The following is a 20,584-nucleotide window of genomic DNA, read 5'->3' on the forward strand; positions in this document are numbered from 1 at the left end:
TTTCTAGCCCCCTTCATTATTCTCTCTGTGTGTCGTATCTAATGTCCTACAAGGAAGGAGGATAAATGTCATCCAGCAGCTCTGCTTTAAGAGTGAAAAACTCCATCTTTAAATTACCCCTTTTAAAGCTTAACAGGGTACAAATGACTCAAAAATATCCCTCAGGGGTCCACAAGGATTACCATGGTTACACTTTAAAACACCATAAAACCCGCAATTATATTTTACCCACAAATGTGGCTGTTAGTTAACCATTAATTCAGTTTTTTATCACTGAAATGGGGCCATCACTCAAACGTAAAGAGCTATTAAACGTACAGGATTTATATTTCAGTGTGAACGTTGAAGACCATGAGCTGCGGTTAAAAGCTCTAGAAAAACCCATTACATATTAGATTATTATTGGAGAGTTGACGTTCATTGTTGAGCTTGTCGACAACTGAATGAACCACATAAGCCGATGAAGACCATGAGATGCGGGTGAAAGCTAAGGAAAAATGAAATATATTAGATTTATATTTGAGCGTTGACCTTGAAAAATGGTAGTTGTACAAAAAGTGTCTAACTCAAGGTCCACTTGTCATTACAACTCCATCCACTGATGAAGACCATGAACTGTGGTTGAAAGTCCTGGAAAATAAATAAAACCCCAGGATGTTGATGTTGCTGCTCAAGACTTACTGGATATTTGTTACTCATGAGTGTGAAAGTGCATTCTTGACCTGGTAAATAGTAAGAAATATCAGAGGTCCACTCTCCACGAAGACCATGACATGTGGTTGAAAGCTCCGGAAAAACGACATACAAAGATCTGTATTTCAGCGTTTAAGTTCATATTGAAAAGTAGTAACCAAGCTCCTTTTTTTCTTTCGCTGTAGCAGATGAAGACCATGAGCTATGGTTGAAAGCCCCAGAAAAAAAGCCAGTAAGTTGACCTTGAGTGAACTTTTTGTTGTTGTTGTTGTTGTTGTTGTTGTTGTTGTTGTCAAACTACTAGTTCCATTTTCAAATGTAAATCTTGTATGATTTGTTTTTCCAGAGCTTTCAAATGCATCTTATGGGCTTCATCGGGCTCAGGCAAAAACAGCTAGTAAGCTTCATATTGTTTTGTTACTGTTATTATATTTTATAATTATCACATTATTATTGGTTTATTTAATTTATTTTCTGTTATTTAACTTTCTCTTTGTGTGTTTAGCATGAAGGAGCTTTCATTTTGTTACACAACCTTGTGTTTGTTGTATAATCATAGATCAAGTTTCTTGATTTTGTGTCCCATAATTGACTATGTGGTGTATTTTTTAAGCGTTCACCTTGGTGTAAACACATTCCTGAGAGGAAATATAACATTTCAGCATGAAAATTATCAATATTTATAGAAAATGAATTGCCACTGCCTTGTGGCTTTAGTCCAAAAATATCAAGTGTTGGCCCTCAAAACCCCTTTCTGTCCTACTGACTCAACATCCATCCAAATTTAGTGCATTTAAAGGTCCAGTGTGGAGGATTTAGTGGCATCTAACGGTGCAGTTGTAGATCTATCGGAGGAAGGAGAAGCTGTGGTGGTTGTGAAATGAAGGAAAAAGGCCTCTTATTTTCAGGTGATTATACAGTAAAGAACACATACTCATAAATATAATATTCCATTTCCTCCTAAATGTTACACACTGGACCTTTAAGTAAATGCTCCTCTGTTTAACTATAACAAATCTGATACCTGAGAGAAATTAAACGACACAGTCACACGGTTAAGAACAGTCTTTACTCTGTGGAGAGGTCCACGCACATATGGACAACATGATTTACAAGGAGATTTACCGTCACACCCAGCAGTAAGACACATCAACGACATTCTACAGGTAAAAATGACAAAACAAAAAAACAAAAAAAACGGGACTCATCTCATAAGGTGCTTCATAATATGCGACAGGAATGTTATGAAAAACGTCTACATAATCCTACAGAGACACCAATACTGCATCTACATATATATATATATATATATATATTCATACCATAATATAAAACAATCTACACAAAAATAGAGCAAATATTTACAGAACAGACTATTTACAACAAAAACAGGCTTAAAGATGAAGAGCAATATATATATATATATATATATAAAGTAAATATATATATTTATGCTGGATTAATGTACATGTGGAGTCTGTGTTGAGATGTACTGGAGCAACATGGTTGAAAATCACAAATTGGCCAACTGCAGCAACTGTTCTTTGAACTGCTGCGCGTGGTGAGAGAGGTCAGTGACTCTATCTACCATCTCCTGGATGGCGGCCGTGTTCGGGTAGTTCAGGGCGGCCGTTTTGGTCGCAGCCACCACCGTCTTTAACAAGTCACACAGCACGTTACTGGAGTTCATCACCCTGTTGGCCACCTCGGGAGCCGAGGCCTGCCTGGACAGAGTGTCTCCGATGAAGACCAGTTTGTGGGCGCTGAGGATGACGAACTTGCTGTGTGCCACGAAGATGCGAGGGGGCTGCCCGGCGCTCACGCAGCCGAAGAAGGCATCCACGGCGCTGAGGAGCGTGACGAAGTGCTGCTCGCACTGCTCCGAGTAGAAGCCGAGGAGCTGGCGGTCACGGGCGCACACGTGCGTGGATGGGGACAGGGAGGAGGAGGAGGAGTCCGAGGGGGAGGCCGAGGTTATGCCCGAGTGTTGGTGTGAGATCCACTGCGTGATGTCGTTCTCCACAGGTTTGATCACTTCCTGCTCCAGCTTCTTGAACTGATTGATCTGTGGAGGGTGAGAGGATTTAGATTATTTTCTTGTCAACATGTAACGAGATCCTGATGTCACGGTGACGTTCCTAGGATTAAAATTCTTGCAATTGAAATACGCATCTATAAGTTGATTAATCGATTAGTGGATCGGGAGAAAATTGATTTCCAGACATTTATCAAGTAAAAATGCCAAATATTTGCTGGTTCCAGCTTCTCATTCATGAGGATTTGCAACTTGTTTTTTTTTATCATAAATGATAAAATGAATGAAAAATATAGTTATAAATTATAGTATAGTAATCTGGTTTTTCACCACATTTTGACATTTCATGTAATTGAGAACATATTGGGCAGATTAAACAGAAATGAAAATCTCAAGATTGAAGCCCCTGACAGCTAGGTTTCAAATCTTAAAGCAGCAACAAGGAACTTTCATTTTGTGTTGATTCTGGCACCCCCCGTGGACACAAGTGTTAGTGTCTCACTGCCTCATGTCATTGATTTCAAGGGGAATCCGGCTGAATTAGGCATCAGGCATTAAGAATAACTATATAGAAACAGACGGTCTTCTTGCTTATAGTGTTGTTAGTTTATGTGGATCATATAGAAGCATCAGTATTAAACTGAGATTGTTTCACAACCAGGTAAAAACTCCATGTGACAGGTTTCAAGTAACAACATCCTTTGTATTATTATTTATAGAGTTTAACCCTCAAAACTATAAAAAATGTTTTTTGTGATGTCTATTCTGTCTCACTTTCTATGTGTCAATCGCTTTATCCATTATTGATAACAGAGAATCACGTAGAGGCACTAATTCTAGCAACGTCTTCAATGTCGGTGTCATGTGAAAAAAGAGAGAGAAAGTCTCACCTGTTCTTGGCCCAGTTGAACTTGACTCTGCTTGATAATGTTCTCTTTGTCCAACAGCTCCTTCTGCTGACGCTCAAAGTCGTCTTTGCCCTGCGGAGGAAGACAAGTAGGTGAGAAAAGGCATTCAAACGTACTCAGGTTACGTCCTACACGAAGTACACATAATCTCTGTAGTATGAAAGTGGAAATATGAGAGATGGTTATGTAATTTTAACCCCAAAAAACCCCAGAAGGTTGAAGATTGAAGGACATTTGCTACATTAAATCTTCACTTTGGTGACTAATTATGTGAAATTGACTTTTCTCATTCAGGGTAATGAAGCCACTATGTGTAGGATTTAAAAAATGTCTGACTTTGATGAAGTTATATGAGTTATATAACGTTCTCACTGAGGATTTACCTGCAGATGAACATAATCGTAGTCCTCCATCCAGCTCTTGACACACTTCTCGCTGTTGTTCATGTTGTCTTTGTCCTTGCTGGAGGGCACGGGGAAGGGCTTGGTCTTGCCTCCGTAGTTGTCGTTGTCAGAGGAGGGGGAGGTGAGCGGGTGGATCGTGTTCTCATCAGGCGTGCTCCCGATAGAGAAAGACCCGTCCATGTGCGTCCGCCTAAACAGCAGCTCAGCATTGCTGCCTATTGAGGAGGCCAGCTGCTTGGCATCGTCGGGAACAGTCCTGGAGACCATGACAAAGCGATCCAGGTCGTCGCTCTTGTTGTGGAGCTTGCCGGAGGACGCCAGGGCGTTCAGAGCCCAGCTGCAGTTCTCCAGGACTTGGTAGATCTGCAGGAGGATCTGCTGCGAGTCCTCCAGGCGTCCCAGCTGCCTCCTCAGCTTACTGTGCAGGCTGGAGTCTGATAGAGCTGTGGCGTTTGCCGCAGCCCCTCTACCAAACACAACAAAGTCCCCCAGAGCAGCCCGGACCCTGTCCAGCACAGTGCGGACGTCGTTAGCATGCCGCTCCATGAAGGGAAAAGTCCTCCAGTGAGGGGAAGCTGCCATTGAATGTAACGCCCCAACTGAGGCCTCCACGCCCTGCTGCAGGCGGTACAACCTCTGGATGGCAGCGTCCACATCCAGAATGAGGCGGGCCTCGGAGCTGGAGCCCGTGGAGGATGAGGAGGTGGACATGCTGCTGCGCGTGCTGCCGGTGCTGGAGAACGACAGACGGTTCACGCCGTCCGTCACGTCTGCTACTGCACGAGCATCCTGAGCGGGGATGTCGTAGATGCCTTTGCTGCCGTCTCTGTCAGCAGGCGAGGTTCTGTGCTGGGGGGGCTGCATGCCCCGGGGGATGTCGTATACGTCCCTCTGAGATGCCCCCGAGTGAAGGGTGGGGGGAGGCACATCGTAAATGCCTTCGTTGCCGTTGGTGTTGGGGTGTTGGTGATGGTTGGGAGGCTCCGCACTCGGGGGGAAATCGTAATGCGACTGTGCGGGCTTGGTGAGGACAGGTGGCGGTACGTCGTAGATGCCTTCCTGTTTGTGTTTGAGAGGCTGCGGGAAGTCGTAGTTTCCCTCCTGGAGAGCGGGGTTGGTCCTGCAGGGAGGCACCGAGTAGACCTGCAAGTGAAGGCAATTCAACAGGAATCCATTAGTCACAATGCAAACAAGGAACTTCGTCTTCTGTTGTCGGCATCAGCCAGAGAAATGGTTCCATTTCTAAAACCCAACTCAAGTTTCTTACAATCAGTAGGCGATTTCAGGGGGGAAGACTTTCCCCTTGTTAGCAAAATGAGTCAAATAAATGCCCCTTGTTAACCTGCCATCCCCCCTCTCCATCCCCCAGTAGAGGGGAATGCAACCTGCGGCTCTGGAGCCCCTTTTCAGTGGCTCCCTGTGGTTTGGACTAAAAATTCTATGGAAATGAAAAACATTTTCATTTATTATTGCTGTAGGCCTATAAAGAGTCTCCAATGGTAAAAAATATGTAGCCATTACTAACAAATATTAACATTTTGTCAACTAAAATGTGCTTCATAGGTTAGGTCCTGACTTGGCACCTCTTCCTCTATATTTTGCCTTAGGTGGCTATCAGTCTTGAGTTCCCTCGCAAGACAAACTGTGGACTCCAAATCCAAAAAAGAAAAGTCTTGGAGGAAAACTGGCTTATGGTTGATCTGTGGCGAGAAATCAATTCACTCAATCAGCATTATATGGATCAAATATGTTTTGTGGCTCCAGGCAAAATGGCTCCTTTGATAGTAAATGTTGCCGACCCCTGCCTTAGTACCAAACTCACTAACAGGCAGACTGCGGTGCAGATCTAGACCCAGACGCCATCTTATCCCGACCCAGACCTATAACCAATAAATTATTGAGCATTATCCCATTCTGACAGAGCGTTTCTACGTTAACCAGGGCAGCTATTCTAACCTTTACGGCGCTGGTTTAACGGCCCAGGAAACTCCCAGACCGTGCATGTGTTATAAATCATCTCCGGTGATGCTACTCAGCCAGCGCGCATTACGACTCGAGTCAGCGAGTGAGATACACACAGGGGAGAGACAACAGCCGGGGAAATGAGTGAGTCAGAGAAAAGTAATTTCAAATGGCGTGCTCTGAAGAGGGAAGAGTTAGAGAACATTACTTCGAGCAAAGGTCAGGAATATCATAATGTTTAACATGTTATGAACTCATTGTCCCGACCGTGGCTCTGAAATATCAGGAGCTTAACTGTGTATTTGATAATCACGGGTGCTGTCCGTTAGTGTTGATGGATTTGTAATTACGCCTTTCTCTCTCAGTCCGGCCCTCCTGTCAGTTTCATCTTAGCTCCCTAATATTCTCTAAACATTGCTTATATAGCAGGTTACTTAAAAGAACCAGTCTTCTCATCACTAAAATAAAATATGAATCTTCAATCACGCCTAAATCAAATAAAGTCTTTCCTCTTAATGGCCTGTTTGTCATGTTTAATGTCATGTTTCTACAGCTAATGACGCCTGAATGTGGTTTGGTTCTGCTCTCATCAGTATGTTGGTGGTTTAGGTTTGTACCAAACATCAAAAGAAATCGGGAACACGATGTACTTCAGTAAGCAGGTTACTCAGAGAATTCAGGTTACGCAGGTAATCAGTTGACACGTTTAGGTACACTGCGGCAACCTGGTTGCCGACAGCGGCTAGCCACGTAAAGTCGAAAGAAACGTTGCATTCAGAGCAGTCTGAAGATTACTTTTACGTACGTTTACCTCATTATTTCACAAATTGTTTAAAATCAACACCCGGCACTGTAACATTATACACTGCTGGACCCATGGAGCTAAATGGATTAATTGTGCAGCATTATTGAACTGTATGGGTTCACTTTGGTACGGCTGACCTAGTTTGAACTGTTTTAATCAGAGATGCTCAATAAAACTCTCATTTCACTGGTTAATTTAGCCCCCGATTGTATTCACCTGCTCGTTTTTTAGAAATGCAGCTCAGGGTTCACTAACTTTTGCCTGTACCAAAGTTTCTAAAACATTATTATTAAATAATTGATTTCCTCTATAAACACAAACCTGTTATTTCATATAAAAAAATACTGGTTCTGATTAAATAAAGAAATAATCATAAAACTATGACAGAAACTTAGGAAAAACATTAAAGGTCCCCTTTTACCTACACTAGGAATCCCCAGGAGCAACATCTCACTATATTTCTGTAATTACCCGGATTAGTAAAACCATTTCTCTCACTTGTATGACAATTGAGAAATCCCCTTACAGGATAAAGTCACTGTAAACGCACTGAATGTCAGCACCGGACACAGTTCTTAGAGTCGCACTACAGTTACAGATTGAGGAAGTGAAAGACCTTCTGGCTTGTGCAGATACTATATTTGAAAACCTCACATGTTTCTTCCTCTGCTGCAAGAGACACACCAAAACTTAAACCTCCAACTAACTCGACAAGGGCAGAGTATGCGTCCTGACCTACACGGGGCACGGAGCATGATGGGAGCGCAGTGGGGTGAATAAAAAACAGTGGCCTGTGAGTGATTTCCATCAGCCTTGAAATGCACTCTTTTACAGCTAGACAGGCCTGCCCAAACTGTAATTAGGAACGACGCAAATAACAGGTCCCAGCATATTTCAGGTTATTACAAACAAACTGATGGCGTTCTGCCTGGTCGGGTCTGGAAGTCTGGTGAAATCTTAGAGGGGCTGGAAAGAGAAGAGTTATGTCCTTGACTGTTTTTTCCCTGCTGGAGAGTTCAGACACAGAACCATACTCGGGGAGTTTCGGTTAAACTCTTCTGGCAGGCAAAGGTTTCATTTAGCGCAGCCGCAAGAATGTCATAAATATGACATTTGACGTATTATTCATTTATTACAGACAATTAAGAGAAATACTAGGAACTGAATCAATAAACATGAAATAACATTTTCTGGTCATAAGCGGCTGCCACTTCCTTAATTTTCTTTATTTGCCTAAAAGGAACAGAGCGTCTGACTGATGTGCCTTTTCATTGCGGTGGAAGATCGACTAGTTGTTTAAATTTTCTCTTACCCCTTGTGAGGAGGGAGGTATGTCATAAACGCCCTGCGTCCTGGCGTCCATTTGGGACGGAGGGACGTCGTACACGCCTTGGTTTCTGGCACCGGGGAACATCTGACCAGGTGGAATATCGTACACCTGAAACACAAAACGAACACAATATATCAGAGGTGTAAGTACACTCATTCTTCACTCGAGCAGAAAGTATAAAAATAACTCTGGTAAAAGTAGAAGGACTGATTTAACTTCTTTATGCAAGTAAAACTGAAAAGTACTCAAAGTACTCACTCGTATAAAAGTATAAAAGTATGAAAGTAAATGGTAAATGTTAAATGGACCTGTACTTGTATAGCGCCTTTCTAGTCTTCCGACCACTCAAAGTGTTTTTACACTACATGTGACATTCACCCTTTCACACACATTCACAGTGATGGCAAAGCCCATCAAACATAAACTAACACATTCATACACATTCAGAAAGTAGTTTCTCTGAAGGACATTTCTACCGGCTGTTTCTTTTTCTTCTTCTCTTTTCTTCGTCATGTTGGGAAGGTGTGCAATGGTGCAAAAAATAATCGATAACTGCTCGAATGCATTAAAACAAAGGTAACACGCCTGTTTTTGAAACTTTAATGAGTAGAAAGTACAGATATTAGTGTAAAATATAGCAACATAGTTTACCCAGTTATCTTTCAGTGAGCATTGGGTGTACCTACTTTTATACCACTGTATACTTGATTCTGATTGGCTGCTGGCTGTCCATTAACTTACTTAGTAGTCATTTTTCTCTTTTAAATTAATTAAATTGAATAAAAACAAAATCTAGCTAAATATCTCATGAATATATGACTGTTCTGGCCTCCACGTCGTCCATTAACGCCTAATAATCGACACCTCGTCGGGTATTATCTCTCACTTAAATGCCCTCTGATGCCCCTCATTCAGTAGTGTCCTACGAGATGAATGTTTTTCCTAGGATGGGGAAGGCATCAGATTGTTGCCCAGTTTTTATGAGTGGATTGAGTAAGAAACACTTCATTCAAAATGCATAATTATGTGGTTGTCTCACCAGTAACAACTGCCAAATCTGCACCTCGTCTGTGGCTAATGTCATAATGACCCCTGACGTCCAGCAGCAGCGACAATGTGCAAATACTGCTGGCTGAATATGGAAGAGTAGCCTCACACGTCACTGTTTATAACACAGGGTGTTTATACTTTGCTGGACTGGCCGCTTTAAATAAATTTGGGTCATAAATTAAAGAGTACACCTACTTTCTCCAGGCACCACTACACCACTGTGTAGTGCTAAAAGTACAAAGTTGTCAGAACTATTATAATCTAAAGTATATATACCTGAAAAACTCCTTTTTCATTCTATTTTACTTCACATCTCTGCAGTTTATAGACGAATATGTGTAAAACGTCACATAAAACTTACAGCACGAGTTGTGATCACAAAGAGGTGGTTTGAATTGATTTTATGTGGTAGAAACTTGTTGTTTTGCTTTAAATAACGCAATAAAAAAATCAGCTTTTATTCAGTGTGTGAAACCAACGTTGCTCCAGCACTTGCAGAGTTTCAGTTTTTAAGACGAGATTGACAGGACAGAAATGTAACTGTCAGGGATCCTTTCTGAGAAAACAAGGTCAGCTGCAGAGAACAGGATATGGGGTGCATTCAAAGACAGAACAAACTGAAGATCAAAGAAATAGCTCTCTCGCTCTGACAAATATAAACCTCCTACTGTATTTGTCTCAAGCTATTCTTTTTGTTTGTTTGAACAGTTGATTTATTTATTTTTAATTGTGGTGGATTAGAGCAAAAATGATATTTTTAATCACTAAAATCAAAACTGATTCAATCAAAAACCTCAACACAGAAACCGTTAAAGCTGCCGTCCCTTTATTTTATGTTTGTTAGGATATTATTATTATTATATATCATTTGTGTTACTTATGTATGTCTATAATGCAACTCTGACTAATAATAATGCGACGTATTGGGCACTGATGCATTATACAACTCAGATTGTTTTAAATATTAAATATTGTAATATTTTGTTATAGGATATTAACGGAAACTAAAAAGAAATATGCATATGCAAAATTTTAACATGCAAAAACACTGCTATTTTATGATTAATTCAAACTAAGAAAAGTAATTTTTCATGCAGAATTTTGACTTTGACATTTCACTTTTGACTTTATTTAATTTTTTATGATTCCAGTTCACTTCTTTATGAGTTTTTAGAACTAAATTTCAGCTAAAATGTCACTCTAAAATCATCCACAATGTGTTAACAGACTTTATTATTAGGTCTTTTGAAGCAGCCAGAATGGGTCGTACTGGTAAACATGTTCATGCTGTGGGAATGTGAGACACCTACCCCCTGTGACCTACTGGGTGGCACATCATAGAGGTCCTGCTGGTTGTGCTGGCCTGGGCTGAAGGTGTAAGACTGTCCCACTCTGGTCGGGGTCACCACCTGTCCGATCACAGCCGGGGGAGGAAGGGGGGGGAGGGAAGAGGGAAGAGGGAGAGAGAGAGAGAGAGAGAGAGAGAGAGAGAGAGAGAGAGAGAGAGAGAGAGAGAGAGAGAGAGAGAGAAAAGAGAGACAAACAATCAGAGCTGCTGTCTAAAAAAAACGACACCTGGGGCACAGCAGTGTTCAAGACAAATTACAAACACACTCCTCCTGCCACCCAGCTCTCTGTACATCTGTCCTCCATTTTTTTGTCCTATTTTCATCCCCGGTCCTCGAGTGACCCCGGGACAGTAAGTGATTGCAGTCGAGGGAGATATTTTCTGGCAACAGAGACGGACCAACATCCTCCCTGATTCAGGCTGTTTGTTAAGGACCCAGGAAAAAAAGAGATAAACAGAAACCTGGAGCTACAGAACAAAGTCTTTAAGGGGGGGGGGGGGACCTGGTTCGAGTCCAACCTGGAACCAATTTCCTGTCAGCTCTGTATTGTATAATAAAGGTAAAAATACCTATAAAATACAGATTATTCGATAAATTAATCAGTTACTTGTTTTGTTCATCGATAAATACAATGATATAGAACAGATGAGAGGCTGAAATAAGCAAATGTTTGTTGCATTTTTGCTTGAAGAACGATTGACTGAAACTGGGACCAATAAGGGTCCTTGAATGGGTTGTAGGAGGTCCCCAGCAAAATTGACTGACTATAAAGACTTCATAATCTTTAAACCTACAAATAAATAAATCAAATAAATACTCAGAGGGAATTAGGACAAAATCCTCTCCGACTTTTTATTTGTACGAGGAAGATTGTGTTTGTAAAAGCTGAACTGTTAAGAGGAAGATAAAACACAATCCCACAGTCCACCTAATATATAAACCAAATAAAACATAAAACTAATGTGGTTCAGTTGAGCAATTAAATGAGCAAAAGTAAAACTTTGTGAAAACATTTAAACCCATACTTGATAGCTAGCATAGACTTCATCTGAATGGAAGATGTTTTATGATTAAAAGAGTTTTATCGTAGGGGACTGGCTGGATTGTGGAGGTTTTTTTTGTAAATCCAGAGAATCTCAGAGCCTGGAAAAGTAATCACTGGGTCATTGATGCTGATGAACAACCTTGTTATAAAAACTCAGGCATTTCGTGCTGTAGGATTTAATACACCTTTAAAATATTTTACACAGTGGTGCAGACAGGCTCCAGAATAATGGCGGAAACAAACACAAACTTCCTGTCACATTTTTTTAAATCACATTTTTCCCATCAGTGCTAATCAGTCCCTCCACACCTCCTCCCCCCAGTGTTTCCAACCCCCCCCCATTAACAGTCATACAACCTAAAAGCAGACCTCCTTGCTGCGTCAGCCAGACAGGAATGCTGGGAATGTCCTTCCCTGAGCCCTCTCCTGCCCTCACGCACCAGCATCGCCACACCGGAGCGAGCAGGGTTCACTAACAGGGCTCGAAAATAGGAACCATACACATGGCTTCCTGGCAGATGGGGGGAAAGTCTCCAGGGAGGTGCAAGACTTTAGTCCCGGTTTTTCCACTCATGACTCGCCGTATAGCCAAGTTAAATATCCTAATACCATCTCTCGTACTGTGGAGACGTTGATGGGAGCGTGAGCAGCGGGAGCCGTAACCTTCGGCCAGCTCAGGATGGGATTAATGTTTCTGAGGAAGCAGCAGAGATGGAGAAGAGGAGGGGGTTTGTAAAAAAAACAAAAAGAGAGATTTATGAAAAAAGGTAACAGAGGTGGAAGAGTGGAGGGAGGGGAGGAACGGAAAATAGTCGCCTAGTATGGAAAGGAATGCCATTCATCTGAGCCGGAGTCTGACTAACGGTAGTCCATATGGTTCTCATAAGTCCCATCTGAACAAGCCTGTGGTGATTTAAGGTGTTCATTGTTGGCATTCCTGTCCGTGCATACATCATCCCAACAGGGCCTGTGGGGTCAGAGCTGAAACACACACCGTGGGCTTTAAACGCCTCAGGAATAAACCAGCAGAGGAATAAATAGCCTCGCTGCTCTGGGCTCTTGTCACGCACTGTCGCTCGCACACTTCAGGCTGTTGAAGAAAGACGTTCTAGCTACTATGAGTAATTGGTTCATATGATCCAGATCAGGGAGGTTTCAAAGTCCCTTATTACTGTCAAAGAAATATTGAAAAATGTTGATATTAATGGATTATGTAACTCCTGTATTTCTTTTCTTCTATCCTCTATTTAGGCTCTAGGTTTTAAAGCTTTAAAAGGAGTAAAAAGAAGTATAAAGTTGCCCTTTAGTCAGTTTACTACAGTAGCTGAGTAACATTTTGTCACCATTAAAAGTAGGCAGATTTAGCTATTAGTAGTTCCCGTTTGCAGTTTACCCAGAAAAATACAGACAACTATCACGGGATAACTTCAATACTGAAGAAAACTTTAAGACAAGAGGATCCTGAGGCAAGTTCTGCAGTCTTTTGGATTTATGGTTGTTTATTTGAGATAATGATATCCTTGGGAAGTGCACGCCACACAGAATCTAAAACTATGCGTATCATTTGTGTGTGTGACTGAGTTATGACTCCGACGAGGAATATGAATGTCGATGCTCATTTCTGCAATTGGGCCGAATTATAATAAATAAAGGTTTTTCAGAGTACAATATGGGATTTCAGCTGCTCTCACATTAACATTAACATTAACAAAAGACGCAGTTTGATGACTTTGTCCATCGTTCAGGAAGTTTTTACCGGGTGCCAAATTATCCGTAGAGGTCTCCTCCTCTCCAAAACAAACAGATCCGGTGATTAAAAACCAGTAGAAACACAGAATAAAGTAGTTTCACCTAAAAAATTTGTGTTTTTCAGATGTTTGGCAGACAAAGGATGTTCCAGAGGGGCTGCGAGCCGAGCTGCTGCTAACGTTAGCTCAGCTTGTTTCTCTGATAACTTAAGATCCAGATGTCCGATGACTAAAATCCTTCATCTGGTTAAAAACAACCGAGATCTAAAAAGTGTATCATATAAATGTGGCTTAAAACTGCATAAAAACTGCCCAACAACCATGTGCAAAAGAGATATGACTTTGACAGGACATAAAAATTATAGACTTCTCCGAGTTTGAACATTGTTAGAAACATTTGGGATAATATAAGTACACAACTCCACAAAATATATAACATAAATCTAGTGTTTATAGACATTTTAATGTCGGAAATGTTACATATTATATCTCCAAGTACCTCAGTGCTTGTTGAATGTTTTATTCTCACTGTTTGCTGAATAAAAATGTGTTAAAGTTTAAAAAAAAGACAGAGGCTGTAACCAGACACAGCAGAGAGGGAGCTCGCCTTTCACTTAGTAACAACAAAGTGATGCTTGGTAAAAGGTCACTGAAGCCCGGCTGCTGCTCCCTGCGGGTCGAGCCTGCGTGCTGACGATAAGGGGACGTCTGGCCTCATCTGTCACATGCAGATGGCGGCGAGGTGACTGTCAAAAAACCTCAGTGACCTTTCTTCCACAGGTACGTGTCATCGCTTTGAGTAGCACTCGTCCCATCAGTGGCTCCCCTCAGCCGCTGCCAGATGCACACTGCTCATTTATTTCCCATCTCCGCCCTCTGTTTACCCAGCAGGCTGTTGCTCCGCGGCCGCCCGGCGCTGCTGTAATTGCTGGTGGGTAAATATTTACAGCGCCCAATGAGGTTGGCGCTGGCGTGGTTGGCGATGGCAGCCCTTTTTCAGAGAGTGATGACATCATGAAGAGCCGGGGCGACTTGAGCAAACATTTGTTCCCACTCAGGTGATAGGCTCTCAAGATTCCTTCATGGAGGAGGCAGAGCGCCTAAAGAGGGATCAGGTTTAAACTAGTGCCCCGAGGAGCCAAACAGATGCCTTGTTAACGCTTCTACGCGTTACGGCGAGTGACTCATGGGTCCTTCAGCAATGCTGTGTTTACTTAGCATCCTGGCAGGCTCAGGTTTTGGCAGGTACGACTTTTCAGCTTTACTTCGGAGTCATTTGAGAGGTGTCGTCATAACATCAACAACTACCTCATCAGCTTGTTATACGCTCTCTTAGATTTATGTTCTGATGAGCTGTTGCTGCAGAGCTCAACGGTAATAAGGAATTATTGTTTAGCAACTCTCTGCAGAATCTGATTGTGATGATATGAGCCTATTTCAGGCCTCCTCAGACTCTCTCAGGGTTTTTTTTTCTTGACAATACAGTACAGCACTTGCTTGGTTTCAGGCAGATTGACTACATGAATTTGGCCCCAGCACATCAGTAACAGTTCAAATCAAGTAGAATTTATTTCATTTTACGGAAAATTAATCTTCTAGAAAGTACAATTAACATCACTGTGCATGTATTTATGAACCACAGCAACAAGAAATTGGACCAATATTAGGCTGTATGCATGTAGATAAGAGAATTTCGCCCACAGCTCTGGAAAAATAGACTTGTTCCACTTTGTATCCGGTGAACCTGCTGTGAAATATCAGTTTATCACAACAACAGTCGAATTTCAAACAAAAAACATACTCAGGTCTTTATATATGTAATCTGAGTGAGGGGCTTTCATGACTGGAAAACTTGCCTGTAATTTTCCAGGACACGTGGGAACGCTGTATTATTGTTCTGAAACACATCACTCAGATCCTTGCACTAGCAAATAACTGATTTTGGTTTACTTACTACTGAAGTAGAGGCAAGCTTTTATGCACCAAATATCTGCAAGATATTTCCAGAAAACTGCTCCAACACTTAAATCAGAGCACTATTACATAATGTGTTTCAGCCTTTTTATGTCTCTCGTTGTTGAAATGTGCAACACAAACACAACCTGCATCGCCTTACAACTCAAATGACTGATTCTGAGCTGTAATTGCTCTGACACGCATTTGCAAAACATAAAAACAGATGACAAATTAGATAAAGAAACCCCGAAACAAACAGTAGATGCTTCCACTCAGACACAAGTTGAAAGGTTTGAGCATGAAAATGATGATAAACACATGCTCTGGCCTTTGCAGTCAACCCAACTGAACACCACCATTATCATAATATATAATAAATAAATATATAATATGTTCTCAACCACAGCATGGTTAAATTCTACCTGACTGTCTGTGGGTGCATTAAAGGCACCTGTGTGTGGCAAGATTTCACAGGAAACCATCATGTCACACCTTTTCATTGGTAACACACACACACACACACACACACACACACACACACACACACACACACACACACACACACACACACGAACACACACACACGACACACACACACACACACACACACACACACACACACACATACACCCCTGTTAATGGTCTGCTGACACAAATCAACAACCCTAACGAGGCTTTTCACCAAAAGGTCGGCTTATAAAAGACGTTCACAATGACACTGCTGTCAGAGTGGCACACTATTGAATTTCATCCATCCATCTCTTTATTCACACATCCTCCTTTATTGTGCTCTTATCCCTCGATCTGGATGAAGTCAACCTCCCCCTCTTCCCCGGCTTTCTGCCTTTAGCTCTGTCAGCACTGTGCATGTAGCTTCTCCTTACGGTGGGTGTCGCCCCAAGAAAATGCCATCACTTATATATTAGGAGTGGTATTTTGTTTATGACTGCATCTTTTAAATGTAGGGTGTGTTTCTGCTCTGTAGTAACCTGCCCTTTTTCTGCTTTTGCTGAATCACAGCACAAAGACGGCTCTTGCGGCGTTGTGGGCCATTTTTCCTCGCAGCTCGAAACTGCTCGATAATGTTCCCCTACTCAGCCACTCGGCGCTGCTCCAGCCTATTAAAGTGCCAAACTAATTAATGCAGGTAATTAACTCGTGAATCCTGTGAGGCTTTCAGCCGTCTCCATAACACGTCCAAGTGGCTAAACCCAAACAGACAGCGGACTTAATGAGGAGCATTAAAAGAGAACACACTGATTTTAGCACTAATAAGGATCATCTCTCATCCTCTCTGATCAAAGCGGCTTCTTAATCCGGCGGCGTGATTATCTGAAGAGAAGTAATGTTAAAAGATGTGTCTGACATTCTGTGTTTACTTTCTAGGAAGACAATATCATGAGACAGTCCAGAAAAAAAAAAAAGAGGATAATGTGAATGACCCTTAAAGCTTAAACAGGAACAGGACTAACAGTCACGCCATTAGCACTGCAAGGCTGCTCTATGAATTAATACAACCTTACACCATCTGAATTCAAGGCTTAATTGCCTTGTTAAGCAATCTTACTTTATTCAAACTAAATAAAAGCTCACTACAATCGTCTTTATTAGTCTTTCCACTGTTCCAACAATCAGCAACTCTGGTGTCAAACCGTCTGAAACATTCTGGCTCTACGGCTGTTTTTCCTCTCACTCTTTCTTCCGTCGTTCTTTGGAAGCCGACCATTCAATTGGTCAAATAAAACGACACAAAATCAGCCAAAAATTGCCCCAACCAGCGGCGGACTCAATCGCAGATAGCCGACATATTCGTCCAACCGTATTAGTATACTAACATTGCTAACACGCGACACAAAGTGCAGCTGAGGCTGATGGAAATCTCATTAGTTTTGCAGATGTTGGGTCATAAACTTAAAGGACCAGTGTCTCAGATTTAAGTGAATCTCTTAGTATCTCACTTGCTTCATACTCCTTTTCCAAGCACAGAAACGTACGGCGGCAACGAACAAAGACAAACAAACCTCCATTGAAGGCGATTCTAAGGTAATAAAAACCTAATGATTCCTATATTCAGGTGATTTTACACTAATGAACACATATCTATCAATATAATTTTACATTTCTACCCTAAATGTTTCACACTGGACCTTTTAAATATTGGATGAATTGAAGATTTGACCTGATGATGGCACTAGAGATAAAAAGTTAGTGGATCACCAGAGGAACTGCAACTCATCCTGAAGGAACCATGAAAGTCTGAACCCGATTTCAATCCATCCCATAGTTGTTCAGTCCTGACCGAAGTGGAGGATCCATACAGCTGCTAATGTGGCTAAAAATGCCTTTTAAATGTGAATACTTCCTGGTTTTCTTTGTCTTCTATCACATGTCACTGAATCTCTTTTGGTTTTGGACAGCTGGTTGGATTTAAAAAAAGCAATGTGAGTGTCAACTTTGGGGTTTTTGGTAATTGCCACCTCTAAAGCCCACGCTGCTCAAATGTTTAACTCTCAGAGCAAAGCATTTCCTGTCTACTTCTGCTCCTTTATCACATCCTCTTCTAAACTTTTTCAAGGGGAGAAAGTCCTCCTTGGTATGCACACACACCGGCTGAGCAGATTACTTTTGGTCGAGCTGATTTATGACCTTGCCCCTCTCGGTCAAACCTCATGGGCCAGCGATTCATCACCGCCGCGACAATGGCGAGCAGACAAGTCTCTGAAGGAGCTGGCTCGCTCCAGGAAGAAATAACTCACTTATCTGGTGCTGACATTGTCGTGCACGTGATTAGGCAGAGAAAATATGACCGAGGCAAACAAAAAAGCTATTCATTACACGTAACCTGGTTACTTCCAAAAAGGGGACTTTTATCAAGGTAGATGGCACACCCTCAGGGCCCATATACAGCTATCAGAGCACTTCCTTGAGTTGTGTGGGAGTTTATTAATCCTTTTGTTGCACCGCTACCTCTTTATGGCACCAATGAGCAGATTGGATCTATGGGTATGACACAGTCGAATGCAGGAAATGCCCGTACAAGGAGCAGAGGAAGTGAGGAATGAAGAAAGGGCCGCCTGGTAGGAGTAGATAAGAAGCTCGGTGGAGATCTTTGAACTCTGAACCCAACCCATCTTTGAACGCCGTGACCTCAGTGCCTGAGTCAGACGGGGAAGCACAGAGGAAACTGGGAACACTGAGGAGAAACTGATGCAGTGAAACAGACACACCTTTCAGAGCTGAAGAAGAAAGAAGGAAATCAAGAGCAGCAGACTTGAGATGAGAAACGTCCCTGTGAGAGCAGAATGATGAAAGGCAGGACAAGCCTTCTCTCTTTGTGTGGCCGGGAGCTCCAGGGAACGACCCGTTTACAGACTGATGTTAATGAATGTGGGGAATTAAAACGGGTTGCTCGTTCTCTGTTTTTAAAAACTGAAAATTGGTCTTCTTTTGGTTTGTGTTTTTTCTTTTTCTAGGTTTTTTTCTTCAAAACAAAACAAAAATAAGGAAAAATGTTGGTTGGTTTTTTGTTTTTAAAAACAGAAAATGTATCTTTTTTGTTTTCAGAACCTAAAAAAACTGATAGTTCTTTCATTTTCTCTTTAACGTGGAAAATTGTTTTTGTTTCAAAACAAAAAAGGATAAGGTGCCTTTTTTTTCTATAGTTATTTTTTCACAAAAAACAGAAAATATTTCTTTTTTTTGTTTTAAGAACAAAAAACGGGTCATTTTTCATTTCCTGTTTATGATTTTCTGGTCTTTTTTGGTTTTCTATTTTTATTTTAAAAACAAAAAAAGATAGTATAATCTTTCCTTCTTAGTTTTTGGGAAAAAAACTGGCTGTTTATTAATTTCCTGTTTATTTTTAACAACAGAAAAAATAAAGTATAAAAGTATAGATTTTTGTCTTTTTTTTATTTTCAAAACAAAAATCAGAAAACAGCTTGTTTCCAGATTTTAGTTTTCTCATTTCAAAACAAAAAATCTGTTGGCCACAAAGTCCGCTGACCCTCCAGGCCATCTGTCCCACGTGGTGCCAACACGGAGGCCTTGAAGAAGTCGGGGTGGGTGGTGGGAAGCTGTGCAGCTCACCCTCCCGATAGGGTCACCCAAGGACAAGGCCGCAGCATCAAACCAAACAGCCAGAGAGGCAGACAGTGCCAAACCTCAGTGTGCCTTTATATACCAGAGCCCCAACACCACATGAAGAGAAAATAACCAGTCGCCAATCTGGATTTGCACTGCGGGGTTGGCATGCAAACCCGAGGACAGACGCATACATGCATGACATCTACGCACACATGGTCGAGGACGTGCAGGAACCTTTCTCTGCGGGGGGGGCTTTAGAGTAATATGAGAGGGGATTATCAGTTCAGGAAGCCAGCAGCAGTCTCCGTAATCATTCAGCAAACGCCTATCTCACATGCATGTTTGCACTTGACAGCAAGAAAATAGCTGTTTTTCCCCCTTCGGCTCCATCGGCTCGTAGCACATTACACCGCATGCAGCGTGAGTCAACGCCCTGGACCTGTCATCAATACTGCTCCACTAAGACGAGCAGTAGTAAACAACACTGAGGCTGGTGTTTTTAAAGAAAAAAGGTCAGGGTTTGGATTTCACGTCAACAAAAATGATCCCCACAAATACTATGACGCAGTGTTGTTAGTTTCAGAGTGCAAAAAACAAAACAGATGAAGGTAAAACAGTAAAAAAAATTATTTTTTGTGTTAATAAGTTCAAGAGTTTGGATGAAATATTGTACTTTAAAAGACAAAATGGTCAAAAAAGGGTACGAAGCTCTGTGTGTTGGAGAAAAACTTTTATATTTATATATATATATTTATATTTACTGTTATATTTAAAGTTGAGTAATGAATATTAAACTCGAAGAAAGACAACGGACTAAAACGAGCCAGTTTCCCACAAAACATAGTTGTTAGCTTCTGCTCACTGTTAGCAGTGAATGCAATCAGCCTCCTTATGATTGTATGTATGTGTACATATCTTTAACTTTTTACCAAAAAGCTAAATTAAGTTTCACGTCCCTCCAAGCCTTTCGGAGGTGCTCCACCTACCTAACAATGCCAACCCTGGACGCCCAAAAATAACCTCCTTCAGCTTCCACTGTGTGAACCAAGTCACTAAACTGACTTCTGTCCAACAGCGAGACGTCACTGGAAAACAACAGAGCCTTGTCTGGACTCCTGCAATACGCCGACACACAGACGAAGGAGTGTAACACATAGTTTAAAATAAATAAATCTCTCTACTTAACAGACAGGAACAACCGCTGAAAACTGCT

The 20,584-nt window shown here is 41.6% G+C and overlaps 1 protein-coding gene across 2 annotated transcripts in view; it reads right to left on the reverse strand.

Moving 5' to 3' along the window:
- Positions 1-1,743: 1,743 nt before the first annotated feature.
- nedd9 (neural precursor cell expressed, developmentally down-regulated 9) overlaps positions 1,744-20,584 on the reverse strand; it is a 39,252-nt gene continuing 20,411 nt past the window's right edge. For both annotated transcript variants that reach the window (XM_051391353.1, XM_051391352.1), the window contains exons 3-7: positions 10,498-10,596; positions 8,120-8,245; positions 4,020-5,183; positions 3,619-3,708; positions 1,744-2,758 (exon numbers count right to left, since the gene is read on the reverse strand). In XM_051391353.1, coding sequence (XP_051247313.1) covers positions 2,207-2,758; positions 3,619-3,708; positions 4,020-5,183; positions 8,120-8,245; positions 10,498-10,596 — 2,031 coding nt within the window. In that variant the 3' untranslated portion in view covers positions 1,744-2,206. The remainder of the gene's footprint in view (positions 2,759-3,618; positions 3,709-4,019; positions 5,184-8,119; positions 8,246-10,497; positions 10,597-20,584) is intronic.

Source organism: Dicentrarchus labrax, unplaced genomic scaffold (genome assembly GCF_905237075.1).
Source record: "Dicentrarchus labrax unplaced genomic scaffold, dlabrax2021, whole genome shotgun sequence".
Taxonomy (NCBI): domain Eukaryota; kingdom Metazoa; phylum Chordata; class Actinopteri; family Moronidae; genus Dicentrarchus; species Dicentrarchus labrax.